Source organism: Leptonychotes weddellii, chromosome 15, assembly GCF_054177405.1.
Source record: "Leptonychotes weddellii isolate Sample4059 chromosome 15, ASM5417740v2, whole genome shotgun sequence".
NCBI classification, from domain to species: Eukaryota; Metazoa; Chordata; class Mammalia; order Carnivora; family Phocidae; genus Leptonychotes; species Leptonychotes weddellii.
This window is the reverse complement of record NC_138383.1, coordinates 23421679-23448308: the sequence shown is the minus strand read 5'-3', so window position 1 is coordinate 23448308 and position 26630 is coordinate 23421679. Positions and strand designations below refer to the sequence as shown.

The 26630-nt window shown below is 40.7% G+C and overlaps 2 protein-coding genes across 10 annotated transcripts in view; one reads left to right on the top strand and one right to left on the bottom strand.

Annotated features, from left to right (window-relative positions):
- Window positions 1-22367, top strand: part of MBTD1 (mbt domain containing 1) — a 36664-nt gene extending 14297 nt beyond the window's left edge. For all 9 annotated transcript variants that reach the window (XM_081805227.1, XM_081805229.1, XM_081805228.1 and 6 more), the window contains 10 exons: window positions 610-744; window positions 1034-1122; window positions 1336-1570; window positions 2171-2226; window positions 2568-2672; window positions 7699-7846; window positions 8733-8815; window positions 9238-9472; window positions 9973-10050; window positions 19167-22367. In XM_081805227.1, coding sequence (XP_081661353.1) covers window positions 610-744; window positions 1034-1122; window positions 1336-1570; window positions 2171-2226; window positions 2568-2672; window positions 7699-7846; window positions 8733-8815; window positions 9238-9472; window positions 9973-10050; window positions 19167-19285 — 1283 coding nt within the window. In that variant the 3' untranslated portion in view covers window positions 19286-22367. The remainder of the gene's footprint in view (window positions 1-609; window positions 745-1033; window positions 1123-1335; window positions 1571-2170; window positions 2227-2567; window positions 2673-7698; window positions 7847-8732; window positions 8816-9237; window positions 9473-9972; window positions 10051-19166) is intronic.
- Window positions 22368-24948: 2581 nt separating this feature from the next.
- LOC102735193 (nucleoside diphosphate kinase B) overlaps window positions 24949-26630 on the bottom strand; it is a 9375-nt gene continuing 7693 nt past the window's right edge. The window contains exons 6-8 of the mRNA XM_081805972.1: window positions 26315-26317; window positions 26000-26112; window positions 24949-25207 (exon numbers count right to left, since the gene is read on the bottom strand). Coding sequence (XP_081662098.1) covers window positions 25090-25207; window positions 26000-26112; window positions 26315-26317 — 234 coding nt within the window. The 3' untranslated portion in view covers window positions 24949-25089. The remainder of the gene's footprint in view (window positions 25208-25999; window positions 26113-26314; window positions 26318-26630) is intronic.

Genomic DNA, 26630 nt, shown 5'->3' with positions numbered 1-26630 from the left:
CACATTTTATTTCCAAATAAATAAGACAAAAAATTTGATGCTTGAGGTAGCCCCATCCAAATTATCCAAAAATATTTGGTCATCTAATCAGATAGACAAAGCAGTCTCTTTGAAATGTTACTTTAACTGGATTTCTGTGACTTGACAAGGTTTTACCAACTTACTGTAACCTCCTTTTCTTTTCTTTTCCAAACTACACGTTCTGGTAGGACTTCCCCACCCCTGTTTCCACTGAGAATTTCTTTTCTAGAATTTAAGAAACTGTGGGTAAAATTAAAATACATTACAAGGGGGGAAGCCATGCTCTGAAAACAGTTAAACTATAATGACATTATACAAACAGTTCTCAAAGTCTGAGTGGTACACCAGTAGCAGCAGCTTCACCCGGGGACTTGTTAGAAATGCATATTCTCACTCTGCCCCCAGGCCTACTAACTCAGTCTCCGAGTTGGGGGAGTGGGGGAGGGGCGGCCATCTGTCTGCTCGCAGGCCCTGCGCGGGCTTCTGCTGCGGGCGCGCACTAACATCTGACACCCACTGCCGGCAGCTAGGTCCTGTTCGGTTTCATTTCATTTTCTTATTCTGTGGTGATTGGTTTGTTGGTTTCAGGTTACAATGCCCTTTTAAGATATGAAGGATTTGAAAATGACCCTGGGCTGGACTTCTGGTGCAATGTGTGTGGCTCTGACATCCACCCAGTTGGCTGGTGTGCAGCCAGTGGAAAGCCTCTCGTCCCTCCTAGAAGTAAGCAGCCTCTTTACCCCTACTGCAGATGGACTGTATGTACTTCAGTGCAGTGTCGCACATGGTAATATTCGAGTGATATGAAAATTACAGTAATAACTTTTTGGTTGCACGTAACTTATATGCCGGCAAGATATACTTGTTTTCTCTATTTTTGTTACTCTTCTTCAGAACCTTAATTCTCTGAATTGCAGGGAAAATTGTTGTGGTTTGTTTGGAGTTTTTTTAATAGTTTATGAAGCAGTTCTACTCTTTGCTAAAGTGTAACTGGTTATTTCTTTTGTTTTAGCTATTCAGCATAAGTATACAAACTGGAAAGCTTTTCTAGTGAAACGACTCACTGGTGCCAAAACACTTCCTCCTGATTTCTCACAGAAGGTAAAGACAGGATCTGAGAAAGGACTGAAGTGTCGATTGAGAGCTCTAAAAAAGGACTAGCCTGGAAGTTTTTTAAGGAATTGTTTTAATTTAGTGAGCTAGATGATCTAGTTAAATGTCGAGTGCACTCAGTATTTTTAATGGTACGGTATTGAAATGATTTGTAGACCTTTGTCGTGAATTCCGAACAGTTCTTGTCTGCTTTTGTTTAAGGTTTCAGAGAGTATGCAGTATCCTTTCAAACCTTGCATGAGAGTAGAAGTGGTTGACAAGAGGCATTTGTGTCGCACACGAGTGGCAGTGGTGGAAAGTGTAATTGGAGGAAGATTAAGACTAGTGTATGAAGAGAGTGAAGATAGAACAGATGACTTCTGGTGCCATATGCACAGCCCGTTAATCCATCATATCGGTTGGTCTCGAAGCATAGGCCATCGATTCAAAAGATCTGGTAAGCACCTGTCACAAGACCACCTGTTGAAAACGTCCTTGAGGCTAAATTGTACTGCTTGGTTATTTTTTTCTCTACAGAATAGCAGAGATCAGAAATAGCATTCTAGTTGTCAGGGCTGCTCATTCTGCCTTAATTACGGAAGGTTCACACCAGAATAGGAGTGTCCTAACTACTTTATATTCCTTCCACTTGTTCTCAATTCAGATATAATGCACTTTTGGTCACAACTACATTTGTTGTCTACACTCTTTTTGAAAGATCTAAAGGTAGCCTTTCCCTTTGCATTCAGTTCTAATCAAAAGAGCAAGATTAAATGTGGTTAGACTTAATACTGAACACATTAAAGCATACCTCTAAAGTTGTGATTCCCTAACGAAGGAATTACCATCATTCTGATCGGCTGAATGTATTTAATAGCACATGTTCTCTGAAAAGAGAAAGACTATTAGAGGATATTTTTCACCATAAATGTAGAAGGCATGTATTTCTGCCATGTTTTAGAGTATACATACCTTGTGAGTTTGAAACCTTCAAAGAAACGTGGTTTTTGGTCTTCTCACAAATGCTGACAGATTAGTATGTAACTTTTCCTTGTAGATATTACAAAGAAACAGGATGGACATTTTGATACACCACCACATTTATTTGCTAAGGTAAGAAGTTTTTATAAGAACCCTCATTTGTAAATTAGGTTTGAAAGAGGGTTGTGGGTTTTTTCCTAACATTATGGAAATCACAATTACATTTATTCACTTAAAAGGATTAAGACCTTGTGATCCATAGGTGTCACAACTATTGATTATAATTATTCTTAAATTCTGTCTGTTTGCCTGAATTCTCTCTATCCTCTAATGGAGGTTTGAGTTATAATATTAGGTAGGTAGGAGAAGGCATTTGGTATTTTCATCTGATAAGCGTTTTCAAATTGGTAATATTCTAATTATTAAAATGATAACATTTGTAACAGTAGATGTGCTTTCATGTAATTCTTTAGGTAAAAGAAGTAGACCAGAGTGGGGAATGGTTCAAGGAAGGAATGAAATTGGAAGCTATAGACCCGTTAAATCTTTCCACAATATGTGTCGCGACTATTAGAAAGGTAAGACTATAGGTTTTCAAATATAGAAATGCAATTGTAAGAACTGGGTTTAAGGTAATAGGAGAAGGAGGCCCTTAACATACTCATTCTGAATAAAAGGTATGTATCTGGATCTTCACTGGGGAGAAGGATACCAGTAAAATAAATTTCAGTTTTCATATCAGTGTTTTTTATAGCTTGTTGTCATCTTGAGTCTGCTGCCTTTATTTGTGAGGTATATATCCTGAGTTAGAAGAAGAATATTTAAGTTACTTCTTGGTCAAAGCTAATCCAACACAGAATTGTAACATGGCCAAGTTTGTCTTCAGTTTCCTGTTTTTTTTTTTTTTTTTCCCTTTTGTGCCTTTTTCTTCTTTTGGTAATACTTTATTTTTTCTTTTTTTCCTCTCTTCTGAAACTCCTTTTATGAAAAGATCTAGAAGAGTGGTTCTCAATTCAAATAGGCATCAGAATATCCTGGGGAACTTAAAAAAAAAAAAAAATACAAATGACCAGACCTCTTAAATGCCAACCCCACCCCTGTTCTGATTTCATCAGTCTGCTGGGGGGCCCTAGCATTGGCTTTTTTTTTTTTTTTTTTTAAGTACCCAGGTAATTGTCCAGTACAGCCATCGTTAAGAACCACTGATCATGGGCACCTGGGTGGCTCAGTCGTTAAGCGTCTGCCTTCGGCTCAGGTCATGATCCCAGGGTCCTGGGATCGAGCCCCGCATCGGGCTACCTGATCAACGGGAAGCCTGCTTCTCCCTCTCCCACTCCCCCTGCCACTCCCCCTGCTTGTGTTCCCTCTCTCACTGTGTCTCTCTCCGTCAAATAAAAAAAAAGAACCACTGATCAGAATCTGATTATATAGGAGTATAGCTTAAATTGTGATTTGCATTTCAACCCAGTTTAAAGCCTTGAGCCAAAAGAATTAAAAACAGTTATGATTGCTGCCATGTCCCAGGCTCTCATGCTCAAGGTCACACAGCTAGACGAGACCAGCTCCAAGGTTTTATTCTTCCTCTTTACCTGACTAGTGATCAGAATCACCTAGTATGATTTAAAACAGATTTCTGGGGCGCCTGGGTGGCTCAGTTGGTTAAGCGTCCCAACTCTTGGTTTCAGTTCAGACCATGATCTCAGGGTCATGAGATTCAGAGACCATGATCTCAGGGTCACGTCAGGCTCCATGCTCAGCAGAGAGTCAGCTTGAGATTCTCTGCCTCTGCCTCGCCCCCCACACGCACACACTCTCCCTCTCTCAAATAAATAAAAATCTAAAAAAAAAAAAAAGATTACCTTTAAAACTAAATAAATACATAAATAAAAATAAAACAGATTTCCATGACCTACTCCAGACCTACTCAGTCAGAATCACAAGAAGTATTACACACAGTAACGTATTTGTTTAAAAAAGATACAGTTATCGGGCGCCTGGGTGGCTCAGATGGTTAAGCGTCTGCCTTCGGCTCAGGTCATGATCTCAGGGTCCTGGGATCGAGTCCCGCATCGGGTTCCCTGCTCAGTGCAGAGCCTGCTTCTCCCTCTCCCTCTGCCACTCCCTCTGCTGTGCTCTTCTGTCTATCTCTCTGTCAAAATAAATAAATAAAATCTTTTAAATAAATAAATAGATAGATAGATAGATAAGATAAGATAAGATACAGTTTTCTAGGTGATTCTGATAGTCAGGTCTGGGAACCAGTGCCATTGTTCCAGGCTCTGTTCCATGAAACGAGAATGAAGGGTCCAATGAGTATAGCATCAAACTTCACTCAGGAATTAGTTAGGGGCGCCTGGGTGGCTCGGTCGTTAAGCGTCTGCCTTCGGCTCAGGTCGTGATCCCAGAGTCCTGGGATCGAGCCCCGCATCGAGCCCCGCATCGGGCTCCCTGCTCCACGGGAAGCCTGCTTCTCCCTCCCACTCCCCCTGCTTGTGTTCCCTCTCTTGCCATCTCTCTCTGTCAAATAAATAAAATCTTTTTAAAAAAATAAAAAATAAAGGAATTGCTTAGTTATTACTTGCCATACTAGGTTTAGTTTGGACTCCAGAAAGCTTATAGTCTTGTAGAACAAGGTAAGATATATAAAAAGAAGTTTGCTTCAGGATCGACTGTGACTTAAGGGTACACAGTACTGTTGGAATTCAAATAAAGGAGAGATCACATTGTCTCAGAGGAATCAGGGAAAGCTTTATAGAAGAGAAGAGATTTGAAAACTTCACCTTGAGGGTTGGGAAAAACAGCCCAGCAGAGATGCAGGGAACTGTTGTAGAAAGACAACGTGCACAAAAACATCAAGATGGGGCGCCTGGGTGGCTCAGATGGTTAAGCGTCTGCCTTCAGTTCAGGTCATGATCCCAGGGTTCTGGGATCGAGTCCCACATCGGGCTCCCGGCTCAGCGGGGAGCCTGCTTCTCCCTCTGACCCTCTCCCCTCTCATGCTGTTTCTCTCTCGCTCGCTCTCTTAAAAAAAAAAAAAAAAAAAAAAAGATAGGAAAGCATAGGCCGGGTTTGGAAGAGACAAGTTGTTCACACAGTACACATCAAACAAGTTGCACTGAGGGGCGCCTGGGTGGCTCAGTCAGTTGACCGTCCGACTCTTGATTTCCATTCAGGTCATGATCCTCAGGGTCATGAGATCAAGTCTCGTGTCGGGCTCCACACGTAGAGCCTGCTTAAGATTCTCTTCCCCTCTCCCTCGTCCCTCCCCTGTGCATGTGCTCGCTCTACCCTTCCCGACCCCCGCCGAAAAAAAAAACAGGTTGCACGGAGTATTCTGGCCAAGGCTTTTCTTTTATAAGGAACAGAAACCCACTCAAGTTCGCTCTAGGAAAGTTATCCCAAGGACAGGCAGTCTCCTAGACACGCAGGGCCACAGGATGAGAACTGGAAAGCCAGTGGAATTCTCTCCATCTCTCAGGGCCTCTTTGTCCCACCTCTTCTCTGCTCTGAGTCTCTGCCACTTGTCTTTCACTCTTATGGTCGGAGTCCTGCTCACTCAGTCTCCGTGTGTGGCTACGAGCTCCATTCTGTGTGATAGGCTTTCAGTTCTAGCTCCAGCCCGTGACTCGACAACAGTCTCAGGGTCTGTTAATCCTAATCCTGAGAGAGATTCTAGCTGAGCCCAGCCTCTGGCTTGGTCCTCTGTAGGTTAGATATTAGTCCCCACTCTGGTCAGCTGTAGTTAGGAAAGGGGAAAGGAATCTCATGTGAGTGAGGGTAGCCCTTTCCAAAGGTGTAGGCAGAGCTGTTAAGCTTGAAGAGGAAGTTACTGTACATGTCCAATGTAGTAGAAACAACTAGGAGAAAGACACTTTGGGGATAGAAACTAAAAGATAATGTGGAACTAGGTCATGCAGGCTTTGGTTCTTTTTTTTTTTTTAAGATTTTGTTGATTTATTGGAGGGGGGAGAGAGAGCGTGGGGTGGGGGGCGCACGGCCGCGGGAGATGGCAAAGCAGGCTCCCCACTGAGCAGGAGCTCGATGCAGGGCTGGAGCCCAATGCAGGGCTCGATCCCAAGACCCTGAGATCATGACCTGAACTGAAGGCAGACACTTAACCGACTGAGGCACCCAGGCGCCCCGTCATGGCAAGCTTGGAATACTTGGTCAGGCCCTCTGAGCTTGGAAAAGCTTTCTGGTGTGAACAGAGGTCATACCAAAGGAAAGTTAAGCAGTGTAAGATGGGAACTGTCCAGAGAGGAAGCCTGAAAGCAGTTCTCAGTGTAGTAAGGAGAGAGTTCATGGCACAGATAGAGGGACTACCCTTAGGGGGAATCCTCGGACCTGGTGCTTTCTTACCTTTGGAGCTGGCTTTGACACCCTGCCTGGACTCTCAGAGGATCTGTTTAGCATGCAGGGAAAAGGCAGGACTAAGACCCTGCAAGGGAGACAAACTCCCAATAAAACTGGAGGAGTTCTGGGCATGGAGGTCGGTTACTGAAGCAATGTGCGTAGGTGACATCGCCAAAACAGGAAGGAAAGGGCCAAGATCAGAAATGTAAGGGTTGGAGGTAAAAGGACGCCACCAACAAGAACATCACCAAGCAGGAGAGGTGAGACCAGGTCAGTAGACTGTAATGTAATGAGAGTCCGGGAGAAAATGTTTCAGAGAGTTGAGAGTAGTGAGCAGGTATGGGATACTTTAGGGAGGCCGAGGTTTGAGGAGGGTACATGTTGGGGGGAAGGCAGTGGGTTTGACAAACTTGGCCACTGGTGATTTTAGCATTTTAGTAGGATCAGGACAGAAATCAGACTGCAAAGACTTAACGTAGTTTATACCTGGCAGTGGGTCTCTGGGTGAAGTATCTACGAGTTCATCGTACTGTTCTTGTACCTTTTCTGTAAGTGTGAACTGTTTCAAAATAAAGTATTTTTAAATCTTTTTAATGTAATGGAAAATGGGAGACATTAGAGTATAAGAAATAGTGTTTTTGGAGCAAAGTACCAGCGGTAATCGGACAAGATGGAAAAGTTTGTGGGGGGTAGGGTACTACATCTTACAGCAGTCAGGGGTGCAGAGAAAGGAGTATGGGGACCCTTGCGCAGGAAGGCCTTATTTTCTGTTATACGGGAGCGTGGATGTGTGTAGCATAAGAGGTAAAGCGGAGGCTTGACAAAGCGGGGAAAGGTTTGGAAAAACTCCTCTGTGTGCTAAATCAGAAGGAAAGAAGTAAAGTTACACTGAATATCAGGACTCCGAGCCTTGCCTAGACGAGACTGTTAAATTGGAGAGGAACACTCAGGCCTGTTTCATGGGGACCACAGCAGCCGGCACCTTAGCCATTGGCAGAGGCACTATTTGTCCTAGACCCCTGAAGTCACTTCTGTGGAACCCTGCCTTTGTTCTGTACACACTGCAGTTTACGGAGGTTTTTCATTATCATTTCAGTTACTGACATAATTCAGTGAAGAAGCATTTTTCACTTTGAAGAGACCTTTATGCCATAGATTTTTCTTTCTTTTAGAATGTCACTTAATTTAAAGGATCGCATTTATACTAGTGGTATCTAATTTCACATACTTGGAATTCTCTTAATTTAAAAGGTGCTGGCTGATGGATTCCTGATGATTGGGATCGATGGCTCAGAAGCAGCAGATGGATCTGACTGGTTCTGTTATCATGCAACCTCCCCTTCTATTTTCCCTGTTGGTTTCTGTGAAATTAACATGATTGAACTTACTCCACCTAGAGGTACTTCATCCTAATATGTACACTGGGTCTTCATCCTTGCCTTCTTTTTACATGGTATCTATTTACATCATTTAACACAGCCCTGGATTTTCTGCTGTGTGCACCTTTGATATGTGCATATGTATATATAAACGTACATATACACAACAAGAGCTGTGGGGTGCTCTAAAAATATAAAGCACTGTATTCTAGCTAGCTTCAATAAATTATATTAGTATAGAATTTTTCCTGAGCATCTGTACATTTTATAATATGAATTGGTATTCTTTAAGCCCTAATGAGATGGTGATGTAGGTAATTGCACACATAAACTTTTGTTAAAAATAGATACAGGCTAAAGCCTTTGAGGGAAAGCAAGTTTCCATCTTTAGAGTATCATGTGGCTTTAAAAAAAAAAAAAAAGGCATACCCTTAAATAACTCTCAAGGCTTAACCAGTGTCTTTCCTAATTTCAATATAAGAGCCTTGGCTTTTTCTCTTAAGAAAAGAAGGGGGAAAAATCTAAAAACAGAGGTCTATAAAAATAGTATTTGCCCAGCCAGGTTTCTTTCTTGCAAAGAAAGAAAAATATCACTGTGAAGTATGAAGTGCTAGACTGTCCTAAGCCTAGGATTTTAAAAGCAAAAGTCTGGAATTCTTGTGGTAGACAGGAGAGAGACACTTTTGCATTAGGTAAGTAGGTGCACCTGTGTCTGTCTAGAAACAAAAGAAAATCCTTATAACATGGAAGGACGATTGCATTCAACAGTATTAGAGCAAGAGTTAAAAGTTTATTATATAACCTAAAATCTGAGATCTTAGTGTGTACTAAGTTAACTTTTTATCTACATTTTACTATTTTGCTAATTTTAAATGAACTGCTAGTTAAATCAGGTGTGTTTTTCAGGTTACACAAAACTTCCTTTTAAATGGTTTGACTACCTCAGGGAAACTGGCTCCATTGCAGCACCAGTAAAACTATTTAATAAGGTAAATGTAAATAATGGCGTAATAGTTATGTGGAATTTTTTTGATGCCTCACAAATGCAAATCATTGTTGATCAAAATGTCTTGGCTTTATATTAGAATTTCTTAATGGAGATTAATATAAATAAATATATAGTAATAAAACAATGTATTTTCTTTACCTAGATTATGAAGCTTGTTTTCAGACTTTGCTTCATTTTTAATCTGAGTAAAATAGAAATGAACACATTTCCTAACTAGTTCTTAAATACTTCACCTTCATATGTTTTAATAATTAAAGAATTGTTTGTGATTTTTTTTTTTTTTTTTTTTGGTTTAAATTAGGTTATTTGGTTATATTGCTTCTTTTTTTTTCCTTTCTCGGTGATAGTGGACTCATGCCTACTTCTTTTCACCAGTGGTAATGTTTTGCTTCTCTATGTCAGGATGTTCCAAATCACGGATTTCGTGTAGGAATGAAATTAGAAGCAGTAGATCTCATGGAGCCACGGTTAATATGTGTAGCCACAGTAACTCGAATTATTCATCGTCTCTTGAGGATACATTTTGACGGATGGGAAGAAGAGTATGATCAGTGGGTAGACTGTGAGTCCCCTGACCTCTATCCTGTAGGGTGGTGTCAGTTAACTGGATATCAGCTACAGCCTCCGGCATCACAGTGTAAGTTGGTATACAGAAAAGGTGTCCTTTTGTAAAAATCAGCAATTCTCCAGAGGACTGTTTCACATAAGTCATCTTGTGAGCTCACAGGACAAGAATATACCTTTGTCTGATTGGTTGCCAGGTAAGATCTTAAGACTCAACAGCACTATCACAGACTCAGACCATGAGTACCACAGCAGTGTGAACCCAGTAGTCAGTTACATAATGACTCTAGGCAGAAACACCACAGTAAGAGCACCCTCCAAATGGAACTAGACTTGTTTTAATGAGTTTGAAATGATAGGCTAAAATGTATTTGTATATAATAAGTGCTTATTGAATAAATAGTGGAATCTGTCTGGTATCATGGGTTTTACAGGAACAAGCACCCTTATTTTCAAAGCATCATGTACTTTTATAAGCATAATGGTCTTGGTAAATATAATTCATCTAAGGTGTATCTAGAGTCGTGTGCTCACAATGTTTATCTGGTACCAATTTTCCCTTTTATTTTTCAGCGTCAAGAGAAAGCCAATCAGGTTCATCAAAACAGAAGAAAAAGGCTAAGTCCCAGCAATACAAAGGACATAAGAAAAGTGGGTCACCACATGGTGTTTATATACATTTCCTAAGTTGTTAACCAATTGGGGTCACAGTATTCTTGCACAGAAACTAATACCCCTTGTGAGAGCCAATGACTGTGCAGTATGTATTTTGCTTAAAGGTGCAGTATACCATAAAAGGCAAGCCTTCTCAATAAGGAGAAACACTTACATGTTAGTGGACAGGACAAATGATCGCCATAATATTGTAAAACATGTATGGTAAAGAACAGAGTACAAATAGTTCTTGAAATGATAGGTAAACCTACTGAAAATCAATTCTTTTTTAAATCTTTTTTATAAAACTTTAAAAAGGGAAGTACTTGATATTTACAGCAGACTTAGAGCTTAAGAAACCCATCCTTCTTATAAACCAAAACTCTCTTTCTAGGATGATATTTATAAGAAATTCAAGTTGATGGCTAACAAAGTCAAGCTTAAAAATTTTTTTCTAAATATCCTTTCTATACTCTTTTTCAACCTTACAATGAATGGTTATTGGCATTAATAGCCAAAATAATATAGGATATATTGATAGCTCTATTTTGATTCTTTTAAAATCTTTTCCCCCCCACATAGGAAGCCACAGGTTTTTCTCTTCATGACACTTGTGGAATATTTCATTCTGAGATAAGATTATTTTTATATAAAGGTACTTTTAAAAGTGAAAAGTACATTTGAGGGTTAAAACTAAAACAGATTGTTCCAGCTGACTTGCCATATGTTTAAATAAAGTGTTAATCTGTCTCATTACCAACCAAGAGACTGAAGCAGCATGAAGAATCAAATATATCCTTACTTTCTGATTACAGTCATTTGTTCATAGTTTTTTTTCCCACTAGGGGACTAAAAACTTCTACCAGCCCCTGCCGTGGTGCTCTCGTGTCCTCCCAGCATGAAACCACGTCAGCCTCAACACTGATAACCTCCAGGCCTTTCTCTCACCCTCTCTTCTATATCAGAGGCATAGGCCTCCCATTTGTCCAGAGTTCTTTTGCCCACTAGCTGCTTGCCAGGTTTGATACTCACCTGAAAGAACTTCAGAGAACATTGCCAAACAGGCAGCTCAAAGCAATCCCCATGTCGCTGGAAATGAGGAGGAAGAATCCACATGACGGCTTTGTCAGTGGACTAACCATAGCACACGTGATCACTAAGCTTTCTGTGAGGTTGGAGAGCACAAGATGCGTTAGCCTGTCTTTTCACTTTCTATTGGACAAGACCGAGGTTCAGAATTTTCTTTCCAAGGTGTTGAATTAAGAATATTGATTACTCCATGACGTATTTTTTAGAAATAATTTCTGAGCATTGAGTACACAATTCACATGCCTCCCTCAATGTGACTTTTGTGGGTTTATTACCAGCTTAAGGGGTTTAACGATTTTGAATTAATGGGCCAGGGACATGGGAAGAAGTACGAAACTAATGAGGTGATAATATCCATGTGCCAGTTTTTAGTGACGTTTAATAGTACCACATTTCTGGATTAGCTGGGAAAATGAGTTTAGCTGTAAATTTATCATGTTCTTTAACTGTAACGTTGTAATAGCTCTTACTATTATGGCATCATCATCTCATGCCTTTAAATTGTCCTTTGGACATAGGAAGGAAAAGGACTATGAGCCCACAGTCCCTTATTAGAAACCCTTGGGACCAGATGTGTTTTGGGATTCAGAACTTTTCGGATTTTAGAAAAGAAGTATAGTAGGTGTGGCATATACTATGTAACACCCCTTGCAGACTCTAGCACGTTTTCTGAAGCAAAATATATGTAAATGTTTGTATTAAATGGGCCAAATTAAGATTATAAATAGTATCACCAAGTGAGATCTGGTTTTGTTGCCAAAGTTCTACAGGAAAACTGTGAATTTTGGAATTGAGGTTAAGGAATTGTAGTGCTGTGTGAGTGAAGAAGCAGCCGTCTTCATTGTAACTCCCTGTTCCTTTTACTGTTTCTGTATTGCTCATTACATAGTTCATGAGACATTTTTCCTGTAAGACTTGATTTGCCCAAATAGGAAGGAATTTCTTATAAACCTGATTTATCCATTGCATGCAGTATCGTTAGCAGATCAGCCACAAACTCTTTTAAGTTTGCCTACAGATTATTATATTCTGGCTCAATGGTTTTTTCATCTTCTAGCTCTTCGGTCTTTTTGTACCCAAAATCATCCATTGGTGTGTTCTTTGGTAGTGTTGTTTTTTTGTTTGGTTGCTTTGTGGTTTGTTTTTTTTTTTTAACAGAAATAGTTGATTGGCTTCATTGTTCTAGTTTGTTTTGCAGAGATCTGTGTTCATGCTATAAAGGGATAACTATTAACGAGTGCTTTTGAGTAATGATAATGTTCTGCCAAGAGGATCAGATAGACAGTTGTATGCATGTGGTCTGTCCATTCTGAAAAGCCTTATTGTTTTCGAGGTTTCTGGAGCAGGAAACCCAGCACACTAATTTCTGAACCATCTTCAGGGGCTATTAGAAGTAGTAGAGAGTTGGAGATCCTCCTTGGATTTTTACCTCTGAGTGTGTCATACATTAGGAAAAGTCTAAATGATTTGCTGAACGTGATTTGGGTTTGTCGGTTGAGCGCTGAATGTGTACTCACTACTAGCTTAGTCTCCAGACCATTTTACATAGGAATACTGTCTGACTTAGATTTATCTTTTAGTCCTGATTTCATGAAGCATAATTTCTGATTGCTCTTGCCTTGGTCATTTGTATAGTCTGGAAGAAAACATATATAATTATATAAAACAGATATAATTTATAGTCCCAGACATATGTAAGTATCCTTCAGCTTTCAACTGACTAATGCAGTATGTTGGTTCAGTATTTGCAAAGTTTAGAGTACTTTTTGCTGGTGAAAGCATCATATAAGTCTTTGAAGGCTTATGTTTACCTATGAAACTATAACCAAAACGTGTTTCAAAAGAAATTAGATTGCTTAAGTACTTGCAGGCAACAAGCTTTAAATTTTAGAAATGCTTTTCAGAGTAAGAATTTTAAGTGTTTTCTAAAAGACTGGATTGTAAACCAAAAGGTAGGGGAGCACATTTCATATCAGTAAAATCCTGCCACCCAGATAATACATTTATTCATCTGTTTGATTCTCCCCAAAGCCAATGTTTGGCCTAATATGGGCAGTGAAATGCTACCCTACAAGTAGTGTTTTAAAACCTTCTCTTTCGGGCACCTGGGTGGCTCAGGTGGTTAAGTGACTGCCTTCGGCTCAGGTCATGATCCCGGAGTCCTGGGATCGAGTCCCACATTGGGCTCCCGGCTCAGCGGGGAGCCTGCTTCTCCCTCCGACCCTCTTCCCTCTCATGCTGTTTCTCTCTCTCTCTCTCTCTCAAATTAAATAAATAAATTAAATATTTTATTAAAATTTCTTTTAAAAAAAAATAATAAATAAAATCTTCTCTCTCTTCCATTGGATTTTCAACCCCCCTCAAGGTAAAATTTTCTTGAAGGAAGTTAGCCAGCTATTCTCCACACTAAATGTTCTAGTAGTTCATTTTGCTTTGTTGTATTTTATTTCATTTTATTTTCTTAAGATTTTATTTTTAAGTAATCTCTACACCCCATGTGGGGCTTCAACTCACAGCACCGAGATCAAGAGTCCTATGCTCCACTGATTGGACCAGCCAGGTGCCCCGCTTTGTTGTATTTTAAATTGATTTAAGAGTCAGGAACCAGGATTACTAGGCTCTCAAGAGACCAGAAATAATCTCCCCTATCATTCACCTGGAACATACACCCCCACACGTACACACACTCACACTCCTTGTTTTCAGAAATACAGACCTTGCATAGTTGGTTCTCTTTTCAGAGTATCCTATGCAACACAGTCTTTCCTAGTTATAATGCACTTTTCTTACCACACATGTAAGTAAAAGCTTACTTTAGTTTGACTTGATATTTAGAGAGGAAGATGCCAATTGGGAAGAAGCCTGTCAGTTTGTCGAGCCTGCCCATGACAGGTGGGGTGCGGAGGAGCTTCTCTGGTGACGAAGAGTTGACTCCTCCTCCATATCGAACCCTTCCAGCACAGACAGCCCCGGAGGCCTTCCCACCTCCCAGCACTAGCCGAGAGTTCAGTCCCAGCCTCAAAACAGGTAATAGTCACATCAGCACCTCAGGTACTACAGGGGGTGAAAGTCTGGGCAGGGCGGTGGGAGACAAAGCATGGTCTGGCCTGACAGATGCTGACTCATTAAATTTTTCTTTGTCTTTCAACTAAAAACTTCATCTTCACTAGTCCTTGGTAGTCACTTCACTAAGTTTGAATCATCAGGGAGGGAGTTTTATTTTCTTTTAAACCGCTTCTGAGCCTCACATTAGGGTAAAGCTCATCATTTCAGTTGATGGAATTGTGAGACAATTTGTACTGTTTCATGGTTTCATTAAAATAGTTGAACATTTTCCATCGCAGAATTCCATGTGGTTTGACCTGGGGGAGAAATACACCATTAGGGATCAGCCTGATTAATCAGACCCAAAGATGAGGCTTTGCTCATAGCATTCCACAGTGTCTCTCACTCACTAGGAAGGATGTGTTTTGCGTTCCTATGGAATTTAGGTTGTGGTAACACTGTTACCACCATTGTAGTTGAATAACATGAACTTGGAGATAAGTACTTACATAATTTTGGTGTTGAATTTGAGTAAAATTCATTCCCATAACTTCATGTTTCTGAAGTGACATTTAATTTGAATTTAATTGGTTTGGCCAAGCTAGTAGGTTGTAAGGAAAACTGCAAAAGGTTTTGCCTTTTGTAATTGCTGAGAGCAAACGTATTATCCTAGAGTATCAGAAAGGCTTCGCTTGCATGTGATGAACCTCAGACATGAGTACGGAGAGACAGGTTCGCAGCCAGAGTCCTACAGGCCTCGGCGTGTGTTCTGCCGTTATCCTGGCTATTGCTTTTCAACTCGGTGGTTTTATTTAATCGGTAGTCTTCACAATGCCTTTTGTGTGTTGAAAACCCTGATGGGGACTTAATACCTAGCTCTGTTTTCTTCTTCTTTCTCTGTTTGATAATGTCTTTATACCTGAAGTTTTTGGGGGGTTTGGTTTTTGTGGGGGTTTTTTGGCTGGTTTTTTGGGGGGGGGTGCCTTTTAAGATATGTTCTTTAGCTTTTGCCTCCCTACCTGTGTATTAGGTTATCTTCATCCTCCCTAGTCCATCTCTGTGTAGATCACTCTGATATCCTTATATCTAGAGGAAATTACTATGCCTTTTTTGTATAAAAAATAGGTTAGGACTGCAAATCTAAGTTTATCTGCTCTTTAGTGGAAAAACGTTCAAAGTCTAAAGAACATTTCAATTTCTTTTCTTGTCTCTCTGACTTTGTTTTTGTACTTGTTATTTATGACATAGTCTTCTTTAATCTAAGTCATTAACTGTAGATATTGTGAGCTCTGAATATGTTTGAATTTTTATTGGATTTTAGATGTTTTCTTTAAGCATTGGACTAATTTAGAAGGTGTGTGTCGTGTTCTTTGAGAGGTTACGGATTCATGTAAAATAGAACTTCTAGGATTGGCAAAACCTAAGAACTCAGAGTAGACGCATAGGACAGAAACCAGGGGGTCTCCTGCGTGACACACGATCTCCACCGGAGTCTGCAGTGTCTTCTCAGCTGGGGGCACATCTCGTGGGATGTGGTGTGATCTTACTCTGCTGAAACGGTGTGAGGACTGCATTCCTGTCGTAACTACCTGAAAGCTGCAGTTTGATTAGCCACTGAGAATTTATTTATGGACTTCCCCAGCTAGGAAAATATGATTTCCATTAGTTTAACCCCCGGAAATGTTACTGATTAGTCCACAGAGTGACTTCCTTTTAAAAACGGAGCTCAGAAAATGCACTTGCATGGAAGTTGACATTTGGCCACAGGGTCTATTTGATTTCATCCATCATTCATTAGCGTGAAGATACCAGACAGGCTTTATTTTAGATTCCATGAAATACAGTGAAACTTTGCATGGAAGCATTCCACATCTGAGTGAACGTTTCACCTTTATCTTGAGTTACTTTTTTTTAAGCACATTGTTTCCATATTTTAAGATGCATAGAAGCATAATCCAGAAATTCGTTGTTAATAGTAAATGCAAATAGTTTCGGAACTGTTTAGAATCTCAACTTACCTTTCTTACATTTCAAAAAACAAAACAAAACAACATCGGTTTGAATGGAACATGTTTGGTCTTGAAGCACGGGAGTTCTTTTCTCATTCATGTAGCCATCTGACCATCCTATAACAAGATACCGTTTCAACCAACCTTTTATCGTGGGTACTGCACCTTTAATGAAACTGAAGGTTTTTCTTTTCCATGTTTTATTTTCACGGTATTGTTCAAATGTCCTAACAATTAATGTGTGTTGGTTAGATTTGAAGGATAACTATTATATACTTGATACTCACACTCCATAAAAGCATTTTTAATTATATTAAGTAATTTTTTTATAAAGAAAAGAACTGCACAGTCTTGTTTGCTTTGACTTCCAACAGTCTGATTCGTGTTTGTTTTGCTATTATTACAGGCATAGTGTATTCGCTTTTCTGTCTTTGGGCTATGAAGTTTTTTAACACCCATTACCAAAACAAGTACCAAAGTAAAATGAAATGAATTGACATCTCTCAAAAGATTATTCTGTATATTATTAAATAAGATGTCAAAGACCACTATTTTTTTTTTAAGATTTTTTTTTTTTTTTTAAGTACTCTCTACACCCAACGTGGGGCTTGAACTCACAACCCTGAGATCAAGAGTCGCATGCTCTGCAGACTGAGCCAGCCAGGTGCACCAAAGACCACTATTTTTGGAACTAATCTTTTGTAACTAAGATCAGGAAAGAAAATATTTTTCTATGACTGTACTATTTGACTTTAAAAGCGTAACCATTCTAGGGCGCCTGGGTGGCGCAGTCGTTAATTGCCAGCCTTTGGGTCAGGTCATGATCCCAGGGTCTTGGGATGGAGCCCCACATCGGGCTCCCTGCTCAGCGGGGAGCCTGCTTCTCGCTCTGTCCCTCCCCACTGCTTGTGTGTGCATGTGCATGTGCACGCGCACTCACTCTCTCGAAAAATAAAAACCTTTAAAAATAAAAGTGTAACCATTTTAATATTGTTCCACATGGTGACACTGTCTAGTTAGTGCTTCATGAAAACTTGGTTGGCTTCCTATTCATCTTTGATTCTTCCCATAAATTGACCTTTTTTTCTATATAAGCAGTTCCCAATTTACATTCCATATATGTGCGCATCCTCTCTTTCCGATTGTAATGAAAAGTTCCATAATGGAAGAAACAAAAAGTTTGCACTTTTTGTTTGGAGCTGGTGCCTGCAGGAAGCGGACCAGTCCCCTCAGGGAGGAGTAGCACCCCAGCAGGAGTGGGAGTCACATGTTGCACGTGCTCGTTGGTGGCAGGCACCGTGGCAGAGGGAGGTTTGGGCTGCCCGGCTACAGAGCGTAGCAGCCGGGGAGTTCCCACTGATCACAGCCCCCGGAGATTGCTGGCCTCCTGTTGCCAAGTCTCCCTGCTTTCCCGGGTCTTAGGTGAAGTCTCTTGTTTCAGAATATTCCGTCAAATTCAAAAGAACCATTGGACGCAGGCGAGGAAGTGGGAAGGACACAGTTTGTGACCTCTGATGTGACACATCTGTGTGCTGACGGAATTGGAGAAGAAAACTAGCACTGCTCACCATGGGATTAGATCCCAGTCAGTATTACTGTTAGCATACAAGATCACCCATCCTTTTCTATTATTTGGAATTTGACCAGCTCAATTTTGGTTAAACGGTAACATCTTAAGAAACCTGGACACATCTCTGAGAGGTTGGTAGTCACTAAGACTAGTTTTTAGCACCTCGCTGAGATCGTTTTTATTTAAAAAGTAGGGAAGTATAAAGAGATAGGAAAATCTTAGAATTAAACAACCTAAAGTTTTTGCCCAAGACCACTGCTGGGCCCAGCAAAGAAAAAATTTTTCTTTCTCTTCATCCTTGCCCATGCTTAGGAAGAGCCCTCCCTCCTGTCCCTAAGGATTCTGACTAGCACGACTTCAGTGGCTGTCAAGAAATCTAACCCCACTGAAAATACTAGAAACTGAAAAACAGTTGTCCACAGAAATAAAGACCTACTGGACCTGTTTATAAATGGAGGACTGTCTATACTGTTGGTTGGTTTTCATTAAAAAGGAAGTCATCAGGGGTGCCTGGCTGGCTCAGTCGGTAGAGCATGCGATTCTTAAGCTCAGGGTCCTGAGTTCAAGCCCCCTGTGGGGTGTGGAGCCTACTTAAAATTTTTAAAAAAAAAAATTTTTTTTTAAATAAAAAAAGGAAGTCCTCAGGTAAGGACTCCCCCGGTACTGCTGTCCAGTGTTGCCCCTGGCAATGTTGGCTCTTTTGCACCAGTGATTTTCACATTGCCGACGTCAGTAGTTTTATTTTACCTAAAATGATTACTCAAGTTTTCCATGATTTTAAGTTTAACATAGGTGTTTATCTAATATCAGATTTATCATTTGTTTTTACAAATATGTAAATTTTGTATATACATAATACCCATCTTATAGATGATAGAATACTTTGTATTATTTATAGTACTATTTTAAGATTATCAGATTTATATCTTTTTTCTACAGGGAATCTTCTTAATAAAGGTACTCCTTGGAAATAGTAAGATTATATCGAAGTCCTGTTTATTGTGTTGTTACTTATTTTAAATATTATAGTTCAGAATCGTGTGAGAAATAGGTCATTGTTCCATAGACCTTGACATAAAAGTGAATACTATAAGAAAAATTCTAATTATTCTTGCCAAATTAGTGCTCACCATTACCTTGACCATTTCATTGAAGATGTCCATCGTGCAGTGTCCAGCATGCAGGATCTTACTGTTCTTTATGGAACTTTCCTTACCTGCTGATATACTTTGAAAATTAAAATGAACTAAATGTTCATACTTCAGGGGGTTAATTTTTAAGAGTCACTGAAGACATGAAGAAGTCTTCCTAGTAAAGTTGGTGGAACCTGACGATTGAAAGTAATCTGAATACTCCAGAAAGGCTTAATAACAGCCCATACATTTATCTCTTTCATGCAGTGACGACATTGCAGCTGAAGGAGGAGTTGATAGACGGAGAGGATTATAATTTCCTCCAAGGAGCATCTGATCAGGAAAGCAATGGCTCTGCCAGCTTCTACATCAAACAAGAGCCCTGAGAGGGCGCTGCAGCGGAGGGCGGGACTGGTTTATAATCACTCGAGCTGTACAGCGGGGCTCTTCTACTGGGACATTTTGCTAAACATAGAAAATTTCAGTTCCAGATTTTTCAGGTGGGTGGGGAAACTATTTTAGTCGTGGGGGGAAATTTTTCAATTTATAAAGATGGACAATTTTTGTGTTGTATTTGAAGCTTTTGAAAGAATTTTGTAATATTTTCCAAGTTTGGATTTATGTGCATTGTTAACAACTGAAATTCTAACTTTTTGGTAAGATTAAAGTTTAGGTAGCAGGATTGAAGGAAATGATTTAAGAAGGATATAGTTGTAAATGCAAATGAACTGTCATTACAAATGAACCTTTTTGGTACCTGTTGGGAGATTTTGGGATTTTAGAAGTTAGGCCAGTCACATCTCCAGCTTCCTTTGCTGCAGAAATATGCAACTGAACCCCTCCCCCCCTCGTGGAGGGTTCATCACCACATAGATCATGGAAGGGGTAATTAATTCTGCTTGTTGGCATTTTATTGCAGCCCATTTTAAATGTTTGTACAGAAATGTTTTTCATTCTGTGAAAATTTATTTGGAGTTCTATATGAAACTGGAAGAACTCTGGATACTTTTATATGTTCTCTTTTAATTAAAAAATGATTAAAATTATCCTAACACTAAAGTGTTAAACTGGAATGGTTGACAAGATAAACAGGATTTCAGTCTACACGTTGAGGGGTTGGGGAAAATGTGATATTGTCCTTCGTTCATTTTCTTTTCCTTACTAGAAGATACCCCACGAGAGGGATTCTGATGAGTTCCCTGCCATTTCCCTCCATCTGTTAGATAATACTTAGTATAACCACACCCCAAAACAGATGTTCTTCTGTATTACCAGTAGAATCAAATCAAGAGTTGTTTAAAGCCAAAAATCAGTTTAGAATTCAAAATCATTCCAGCTCTGCTTTTAACTATCCTGGATTTGTTTAAAAAAAAAAAAAAAAACCTAATTTGAAAGAGAATTTAATTTTCTTAAAATTCCATATATATAAATATATATATATATATAGTATGAATTGTCTTTTAATTGTATTCAAAATTAATTTTAACAGTAATAACTGATTTGGACCATTTCAAACATTCCCTACTTTAAAATTCACATGGCTTCCTTTAAAAAAAAGGATACAAGGGTAAATTGGTGAAAGGTTTGCTCTCTGCATTCTAACTTTCTGAGTTGTGACTGAATGAGAGAGCTCTAGCGTTTACCAGTGAGGTTCATAAACTAAACTCTCAGGAATTAATTGCATCTGTTCTAGAAGTGCTTCTGGGTCTTAGCCTGGCCTCTTCAGAGTGGTAACATTGGCCATCTCCTCTGGAATACAGGTAGGGCTATTTAGAAATTAATCAAAATGATTAACCTCTAAAGTCCTTCAGCCTATGGAATGCTTTAAAAAAAAAAAAATGGTAATGGAAAGCCCCAGGAGACCACTTTAGGTAAGATTTTTGTTTGAATTTTAAAATGCATAGAACATTAAAAACCAGCAATTTATTTTCTAAAATATTGCTCTACTTTGGGGAATAATAGCATTGGTAATACACACAGGTTTACCTCATTCTATGCAAGAGGGGTTAATAACATAAGGTTTTATAGTTGCTACTGGAAGTAAAATTTGTTACTTTATAGTGTAAGAATGTATGGAATCGCATGTCAACATTTCTTAATACTGACTCTTTAGGGGCATAAATGCAGATCATATCAACGCCAGGTTTGATTCTCATGTGTCAAATATATGTGAATTCAGCTGTTAAATTACTGGATATTTATCTTAAACAACCTTACTGAGAGGGACCTACTGTAAATGTGACATCCTCACACTTCCCAAATCTTTGACTTTTAAGAATCTTCCCGTAAGCGAAAAGCCTAGAAGACTTTCACAGCAGGGCTTACCACGGTCTTCATTCTCAGGCTCTGGTTCTATGACAGGAGCTGCAGGGCGTGCTTGGCCATACCTGGGGCTTAGGGGCCCTTTGGGGAACTGAGTAAACCAGGAAGGATTTGATTTGGAGCCTGGTAGTAATTAGTTCTGTGCACAATGTTCATTTGTAGCCAGGTCTTAGAAGCTTCCAGTCACACAGCAAAACCAGGCTCTGAGCGTTTTCGAATGTCCCACCTGTTTGTGTGAAGTATTTCTCGTCTCGATCCCATGCCCAACAGTTAAAGGTTGGCAAGGACTTCCTACGGTCTAAACAGTCTGAAGCCCTCCTCGTTGTTCAGGCTCTTAACTCCTGCTGCTGATGAACAGAAAAGTTAGTGCAGAGGAGATTGATGTCTTAGCCATAACTCCAGCTGTACAACCCAATAGCCCCATTCTCTTTTACGGTTCAAACTGTACTGCTGACCTTGGGTTTGTTTTCATTTTTTTCCTGTTAGGATTATTTGGGGATTTTGGGTAGTTTAAACTCTTTAACCTTTTCCTTGCTGTGTATGAGGAAAGCTAAAGCTGTTATCAACTTGTTATTCTACGGATACTAACACGGGTTTTCAGTGTTTGTTTGTTTTTATTATATTAATTTTGCGTGATGTGAATACCCTCTCCCATCAATACTTGTATTATGGTGCTATATATTTGGTAATGATCCTTTACTATTGGGAAGGGATTTTAAAAATACTGTGATGAAACGGGGTTGCTTCCTTTGATTTTCATATTTTAAATAAAGCCACAGTCATTTATACAAAAGAAAAGCATCTGTCCCTGGGCAAATCTTTTGAGGACAGAGGTCAAAGTAAACTGCATAAGGTTTTTACATCATTTCTGTATGTATTTGATATATAGATCAATATCTGTACAAATTTAATCTTTTATTTTCTTGGTAACTTGTGATCACTGAGAAAGTATTTGAGACTTTCTCATTAAGTGTATATAATGGCGTGAAAAATTCCTTCAGAGAAACTTATGTTCCTTTCATTTTTACCAAACTGCAAATTTTCAGCATGGATGTGAAAAGCATTAAAATTATAACTTTGTGTACAAGATGAAAATAATTCACTAAAATTTGCCCTTTTTTACACAAAATAAAACGTTAAAGTTAAGTTGTATTGGAGCAATTCTTTAATACGCTTTGGTCTTTGAGGGGTTTCCTTTTTTATTCAGATATTGGATGCCTTCTATAAGCAATCACAAGCCCCTGAGAAAGCCAGGTGGGTTCCTTCCTCACAGGACCTGTGACCTGAGGGAAAAGCAGGCACGTTTGCTACTGGCTGACAAGGAGGAACCGCGGAGGGGGCCCTAGGCCCCAGGTATGGCGTGGACATGGCTGCGTCTGAGCCAAGATTTCACAAAGGTAAATGGCCAAGCCACAGCACAGGCAGCGGGGAGTGCGGGCCACAGGTGGGGAGAGTCCTTCCTGTAGCTACAACATGGGGTTTCAGGGTTGGCGTGCTTGCTGGGGGACTTTTTTTTTTAAGCTCCATTAATCTCAATAGCAGACAAAATTCATAGGATGTAAATAAATGATCCCGGCTGCCTCTTGCTGTTTCCGTGAAGAGGAAATGCAAGATACCCCCTTTACCAACAACTAAGTCCTTAGTAAATTTTTCAACTTTTACTAAAAAAAGTTTGTAGAGGGGTGCCTGGGATGGCTCAGTCGTTAAGCATCCGCCTTTGACTCAGGTCATGATCCCGGGGTCCTGGGATAGAGCCCCGTATGGGGCTCCCTGCTCAGCGGGAAGCCTGCTTCTCCCTCTCCCACTCACCCTGCTTGTGTTCCCTCTCTCGCTGTGTCTGTCAAATAAAGTAAAATCTTAAAAAAAAAAAAAAAGTTTGTAGAGAATTTTATGGATGTAAGATAACAGATGGGTTGGGTCTTCTGGGGTTAATTTCATCATCACGCTTTAGAAAAATACAACACACTGCAAGAAAAAAAGCCGAACCTAATTTCTGCCCTGCTTTCTACCTTACATGGCTTGAACGGTTGCCTAGTACGTGGGAATTCCCAGCTTAGCTCTCATTTACAGTCCTATGAGCTTTGAGATACACATACTATTCTTGAAACCATTACATGCCCCTTGGGAAAACTTGAGATCAGGGGACAACAGTAAAGGATTTCCTCTTGCAAACTGTTAACTGAGGCTGTGGCATTTAAATAATGTATTTAATATGTACTCCAAAAATTTTATGGAAAACATAAAAGGTTCTGAAGTTGTCCACATTTCACACAGCTACCTGGGAGATAGGATGAGGTCCAAAATCCAACCTTACTCCAGAGGCAGTAACTAATCTCACCATAGTCCACCCTTTCTCGTTCAGTTCTACCGAATTAAGTCCCGAAGTTCACACCCTTTCTCTCACCTTTCCCCGCTCCAAATTTGATTTCAGGTACCCTACGAACTCAAAATTTTCAGGTGTCATTTGGAAGGAAAACTAGGTAAAGGTAGTGAAACAGTAACCAAGAGCATGGGGTCCGAAGCCAGCTGCTTCCACTGAAACCATCCTTGTGAATTCTGTAACTTGACTCAGTTTCCTCAGCTGTAAAATAGGGATACCAGTACCAATCTCCTAAGAGTTGTGAAGTCTATAAATTCATGTATGTACAGTTCTTAGAACAGCCTTGACACAGAATAAGCCCATAATTAACTGCTGTCCATCCAAATACCTCAGCTTGCGTGTCACTGCGAGACTTCAAAACACATTAAAATGCAGATCCAGGGGTTCCTGGGGGGGCTCAGTCGGTTAAGCATCTGCCTTCGGCTCAGGTCATGATCCCAGGATCCTGGGATCAAGCCCCGTGTCAGGCTCCCTGCTTAGTGGGAGGATGCTTCTCTTTCCCTCTGCCCCTCCTCCCTGCTCATTCTCGCGCTCTCTCAAATAAAAAAAATTAAAAAAAAAAAAATGCAGGGGCGCCTGGGTAGCTCAGTTGGTTAAGCGTCTGCCTTCGGCTCAGGTCATGATCCCAGGATACTGGGATCGAGCCCTCCATCGGGCTCCCTGCTCAGCTGGGAGTCCGCTTCTCCCTCTCCCCCTACCCCCGCTCATGCTCTCTCTCTCAAACAAAATTTTTTTTTAAGATTTTTTTATTTATTCATTGGAGACACAGAGATACAGAGAGAGAGAGAATTAACCTTAAAAGGCACTAAGAATTTTGTAACCAGTCACTGCATGTAGCCCAGAAAACAGGCTTATCTCACTCCAGGGAAGAGTTAAGAAGGAGGGTAAGGTTGCAGAGAACACTTAACCAGGGGCCAGGCACTAGATACATTCTTTCTTTTAAACCTGCATTGCAGTGGTGGTATCCTCATTTTACAAATGTCTTCAGACTTCCATTTTCCTCATAACTTGCCCAGTTATCAGTCAACAAAGATGTAAATCTGGACTTGACTACTCTGTTTCACTTGAGTTTCAACAAATTCACTGTACAGAAATCTACATGTCTACAATCCTCTAAGGTGGTCAGGATATTTATTTCATCACTTCCTTTTTAGACACACAGTGCCACACTTGTCCTCTTCAGCCTCTCTACTTTACCTCCTAGAGTCTAGCAGTACACCCTGGTGCTGAGAAGGGTCAGATCATTCTTCCACAGCAAGCAGGATTATTTAGTTCTGTATAACGTTGCGAAAGCCAAGGAACCAAGTCACTTCTTGCAGTCATAGCAAGTAAGCACAAAAGGCTGCACCAGTTTCCAAAGGCTTTATTGCTAAGTGCGTTTTAGAAAAGAAAGACTGATGCCATTACTTCCAAGTCACTGGAATGAAGAGGTGTGTCCAGGGCCACGTCAACAGTGGTGCCAAAGGGGACTGATGCTTTGTCCACCTTTTATTCATAGATCCAGTCAAAAGCACAAGACTTGTAGTTAACCAACTCTTCAGGCTTAAACCAGAGGCTGATTTCTTTCTCTGCACTTTTTACGGAATCACTGCCATGAATGATGTTCCTAAGAAAGAACAAGTAACTTGTTACCACATTTTATTTATTATTTAAAGTAGGCTCCACACCCAGTATGGAGCCCAACGTGCGGCTTAAACTCACAACCCTGAGATCAAGAGCTGAGCTGAGATCAAGAGTCAGATGCTTAACCGACTGAGCCACCCAGGCGCCCCAAGTTACCACATTTTATTTTATTTTTTAAGACTTTGTCAGCGAGAAAGAGAGCACAAGCAGGGAGAGAAGCAGGCTCCCTGCTGAGCAGGGAGCCCGATGCGATGCGGGGACTTGATCCCAGGACCCTGGGATCATAACCCACTGACTGAGCCCCCCAGGCGTCCCCCAGGTTACCACATTTTAAAGTGCCAAAGTCTGTTTATGGCTAAGGCAAAGGAGTCACTGCAGACCTTTTCAGCCAAATTGCCACTCGAAGCAGGAGACTACCCCCAGAATATTTCCTCTTAAAAGCAACCATAAAATTAGGGGGGGCTTAACCAAAAGGTTAAGTGGCGCACCCATGGCCACAGCCACGAGGAGCAAAGCCGAGGCTTTTCCCCACACTCCGCGCTTTCTGCTGTGTCCCACAGGACCTACCACACGAAGCTCCCTTGTGCGAGGAGGCCTTAGGTAAAATTTTAAGTAGCCTAGGGAAGTCACTATTGAAGAAAACTTTCATCCAGTGATCATTTCCACCTAATTTTAAAAGTTCAAATTTTCCTAAAACTGGGATACGCCGATAAGGTTTCATACCCCCTCGTGAAGTGCCTTTGAGAAACAGTCCTCCATGCCCCTCAGGCCTTACCTGCCAACTTGAATGCAGAAGTCCCCACGAATGGTGCCGGGCTTAGAATCCGCGGGGTTGGTCTCCCCAAGCATCGTTCGCCCCGTCTTCACCACATTCAGTCCCTCCCAGACCTGGAGACAGTCGGGAAGAGGAACTGCATCAGATCTGTCACTTGGGACCATTGCAGTACAAACCTTCACCCGTGCCTCCCAGCTTGCTCCCGTCAGACCAGTCGGTGACTCGGCCAAGCAGCTCAGCCCGCACTAGGCAGCAGGGGCCTGTGGGAGGTGCTCCGGGCTCCATCCCCAGTGTACCGCTCGGATACACAGAAACCATCTACCCAACTCGGGGACTTCCCACCTAACCGAGGGGAAGATGAACAGCACGGAAGAACCTCAGGCAGCCACAAGCACGAGGGGAAACGGTGATGAAGGGGTAGAAGACAGTGATCGGGCTGGAACCGGGTCAGGGGGAAGGACTTAGTGCAGGATATGGTGAGGATTCCCAGGAAAGCAGAAAGTGTAGGCAGGGGAAGAACAGGAAGAACAAAGAGCCATCCTCCGAGAACCCGGGCCGATTTCAGTGCCTCCCTCCCAAACTTCCTACTCCTCTTCATTCCCAGCTAGACATTAATGCCAGAGGAGGAAAC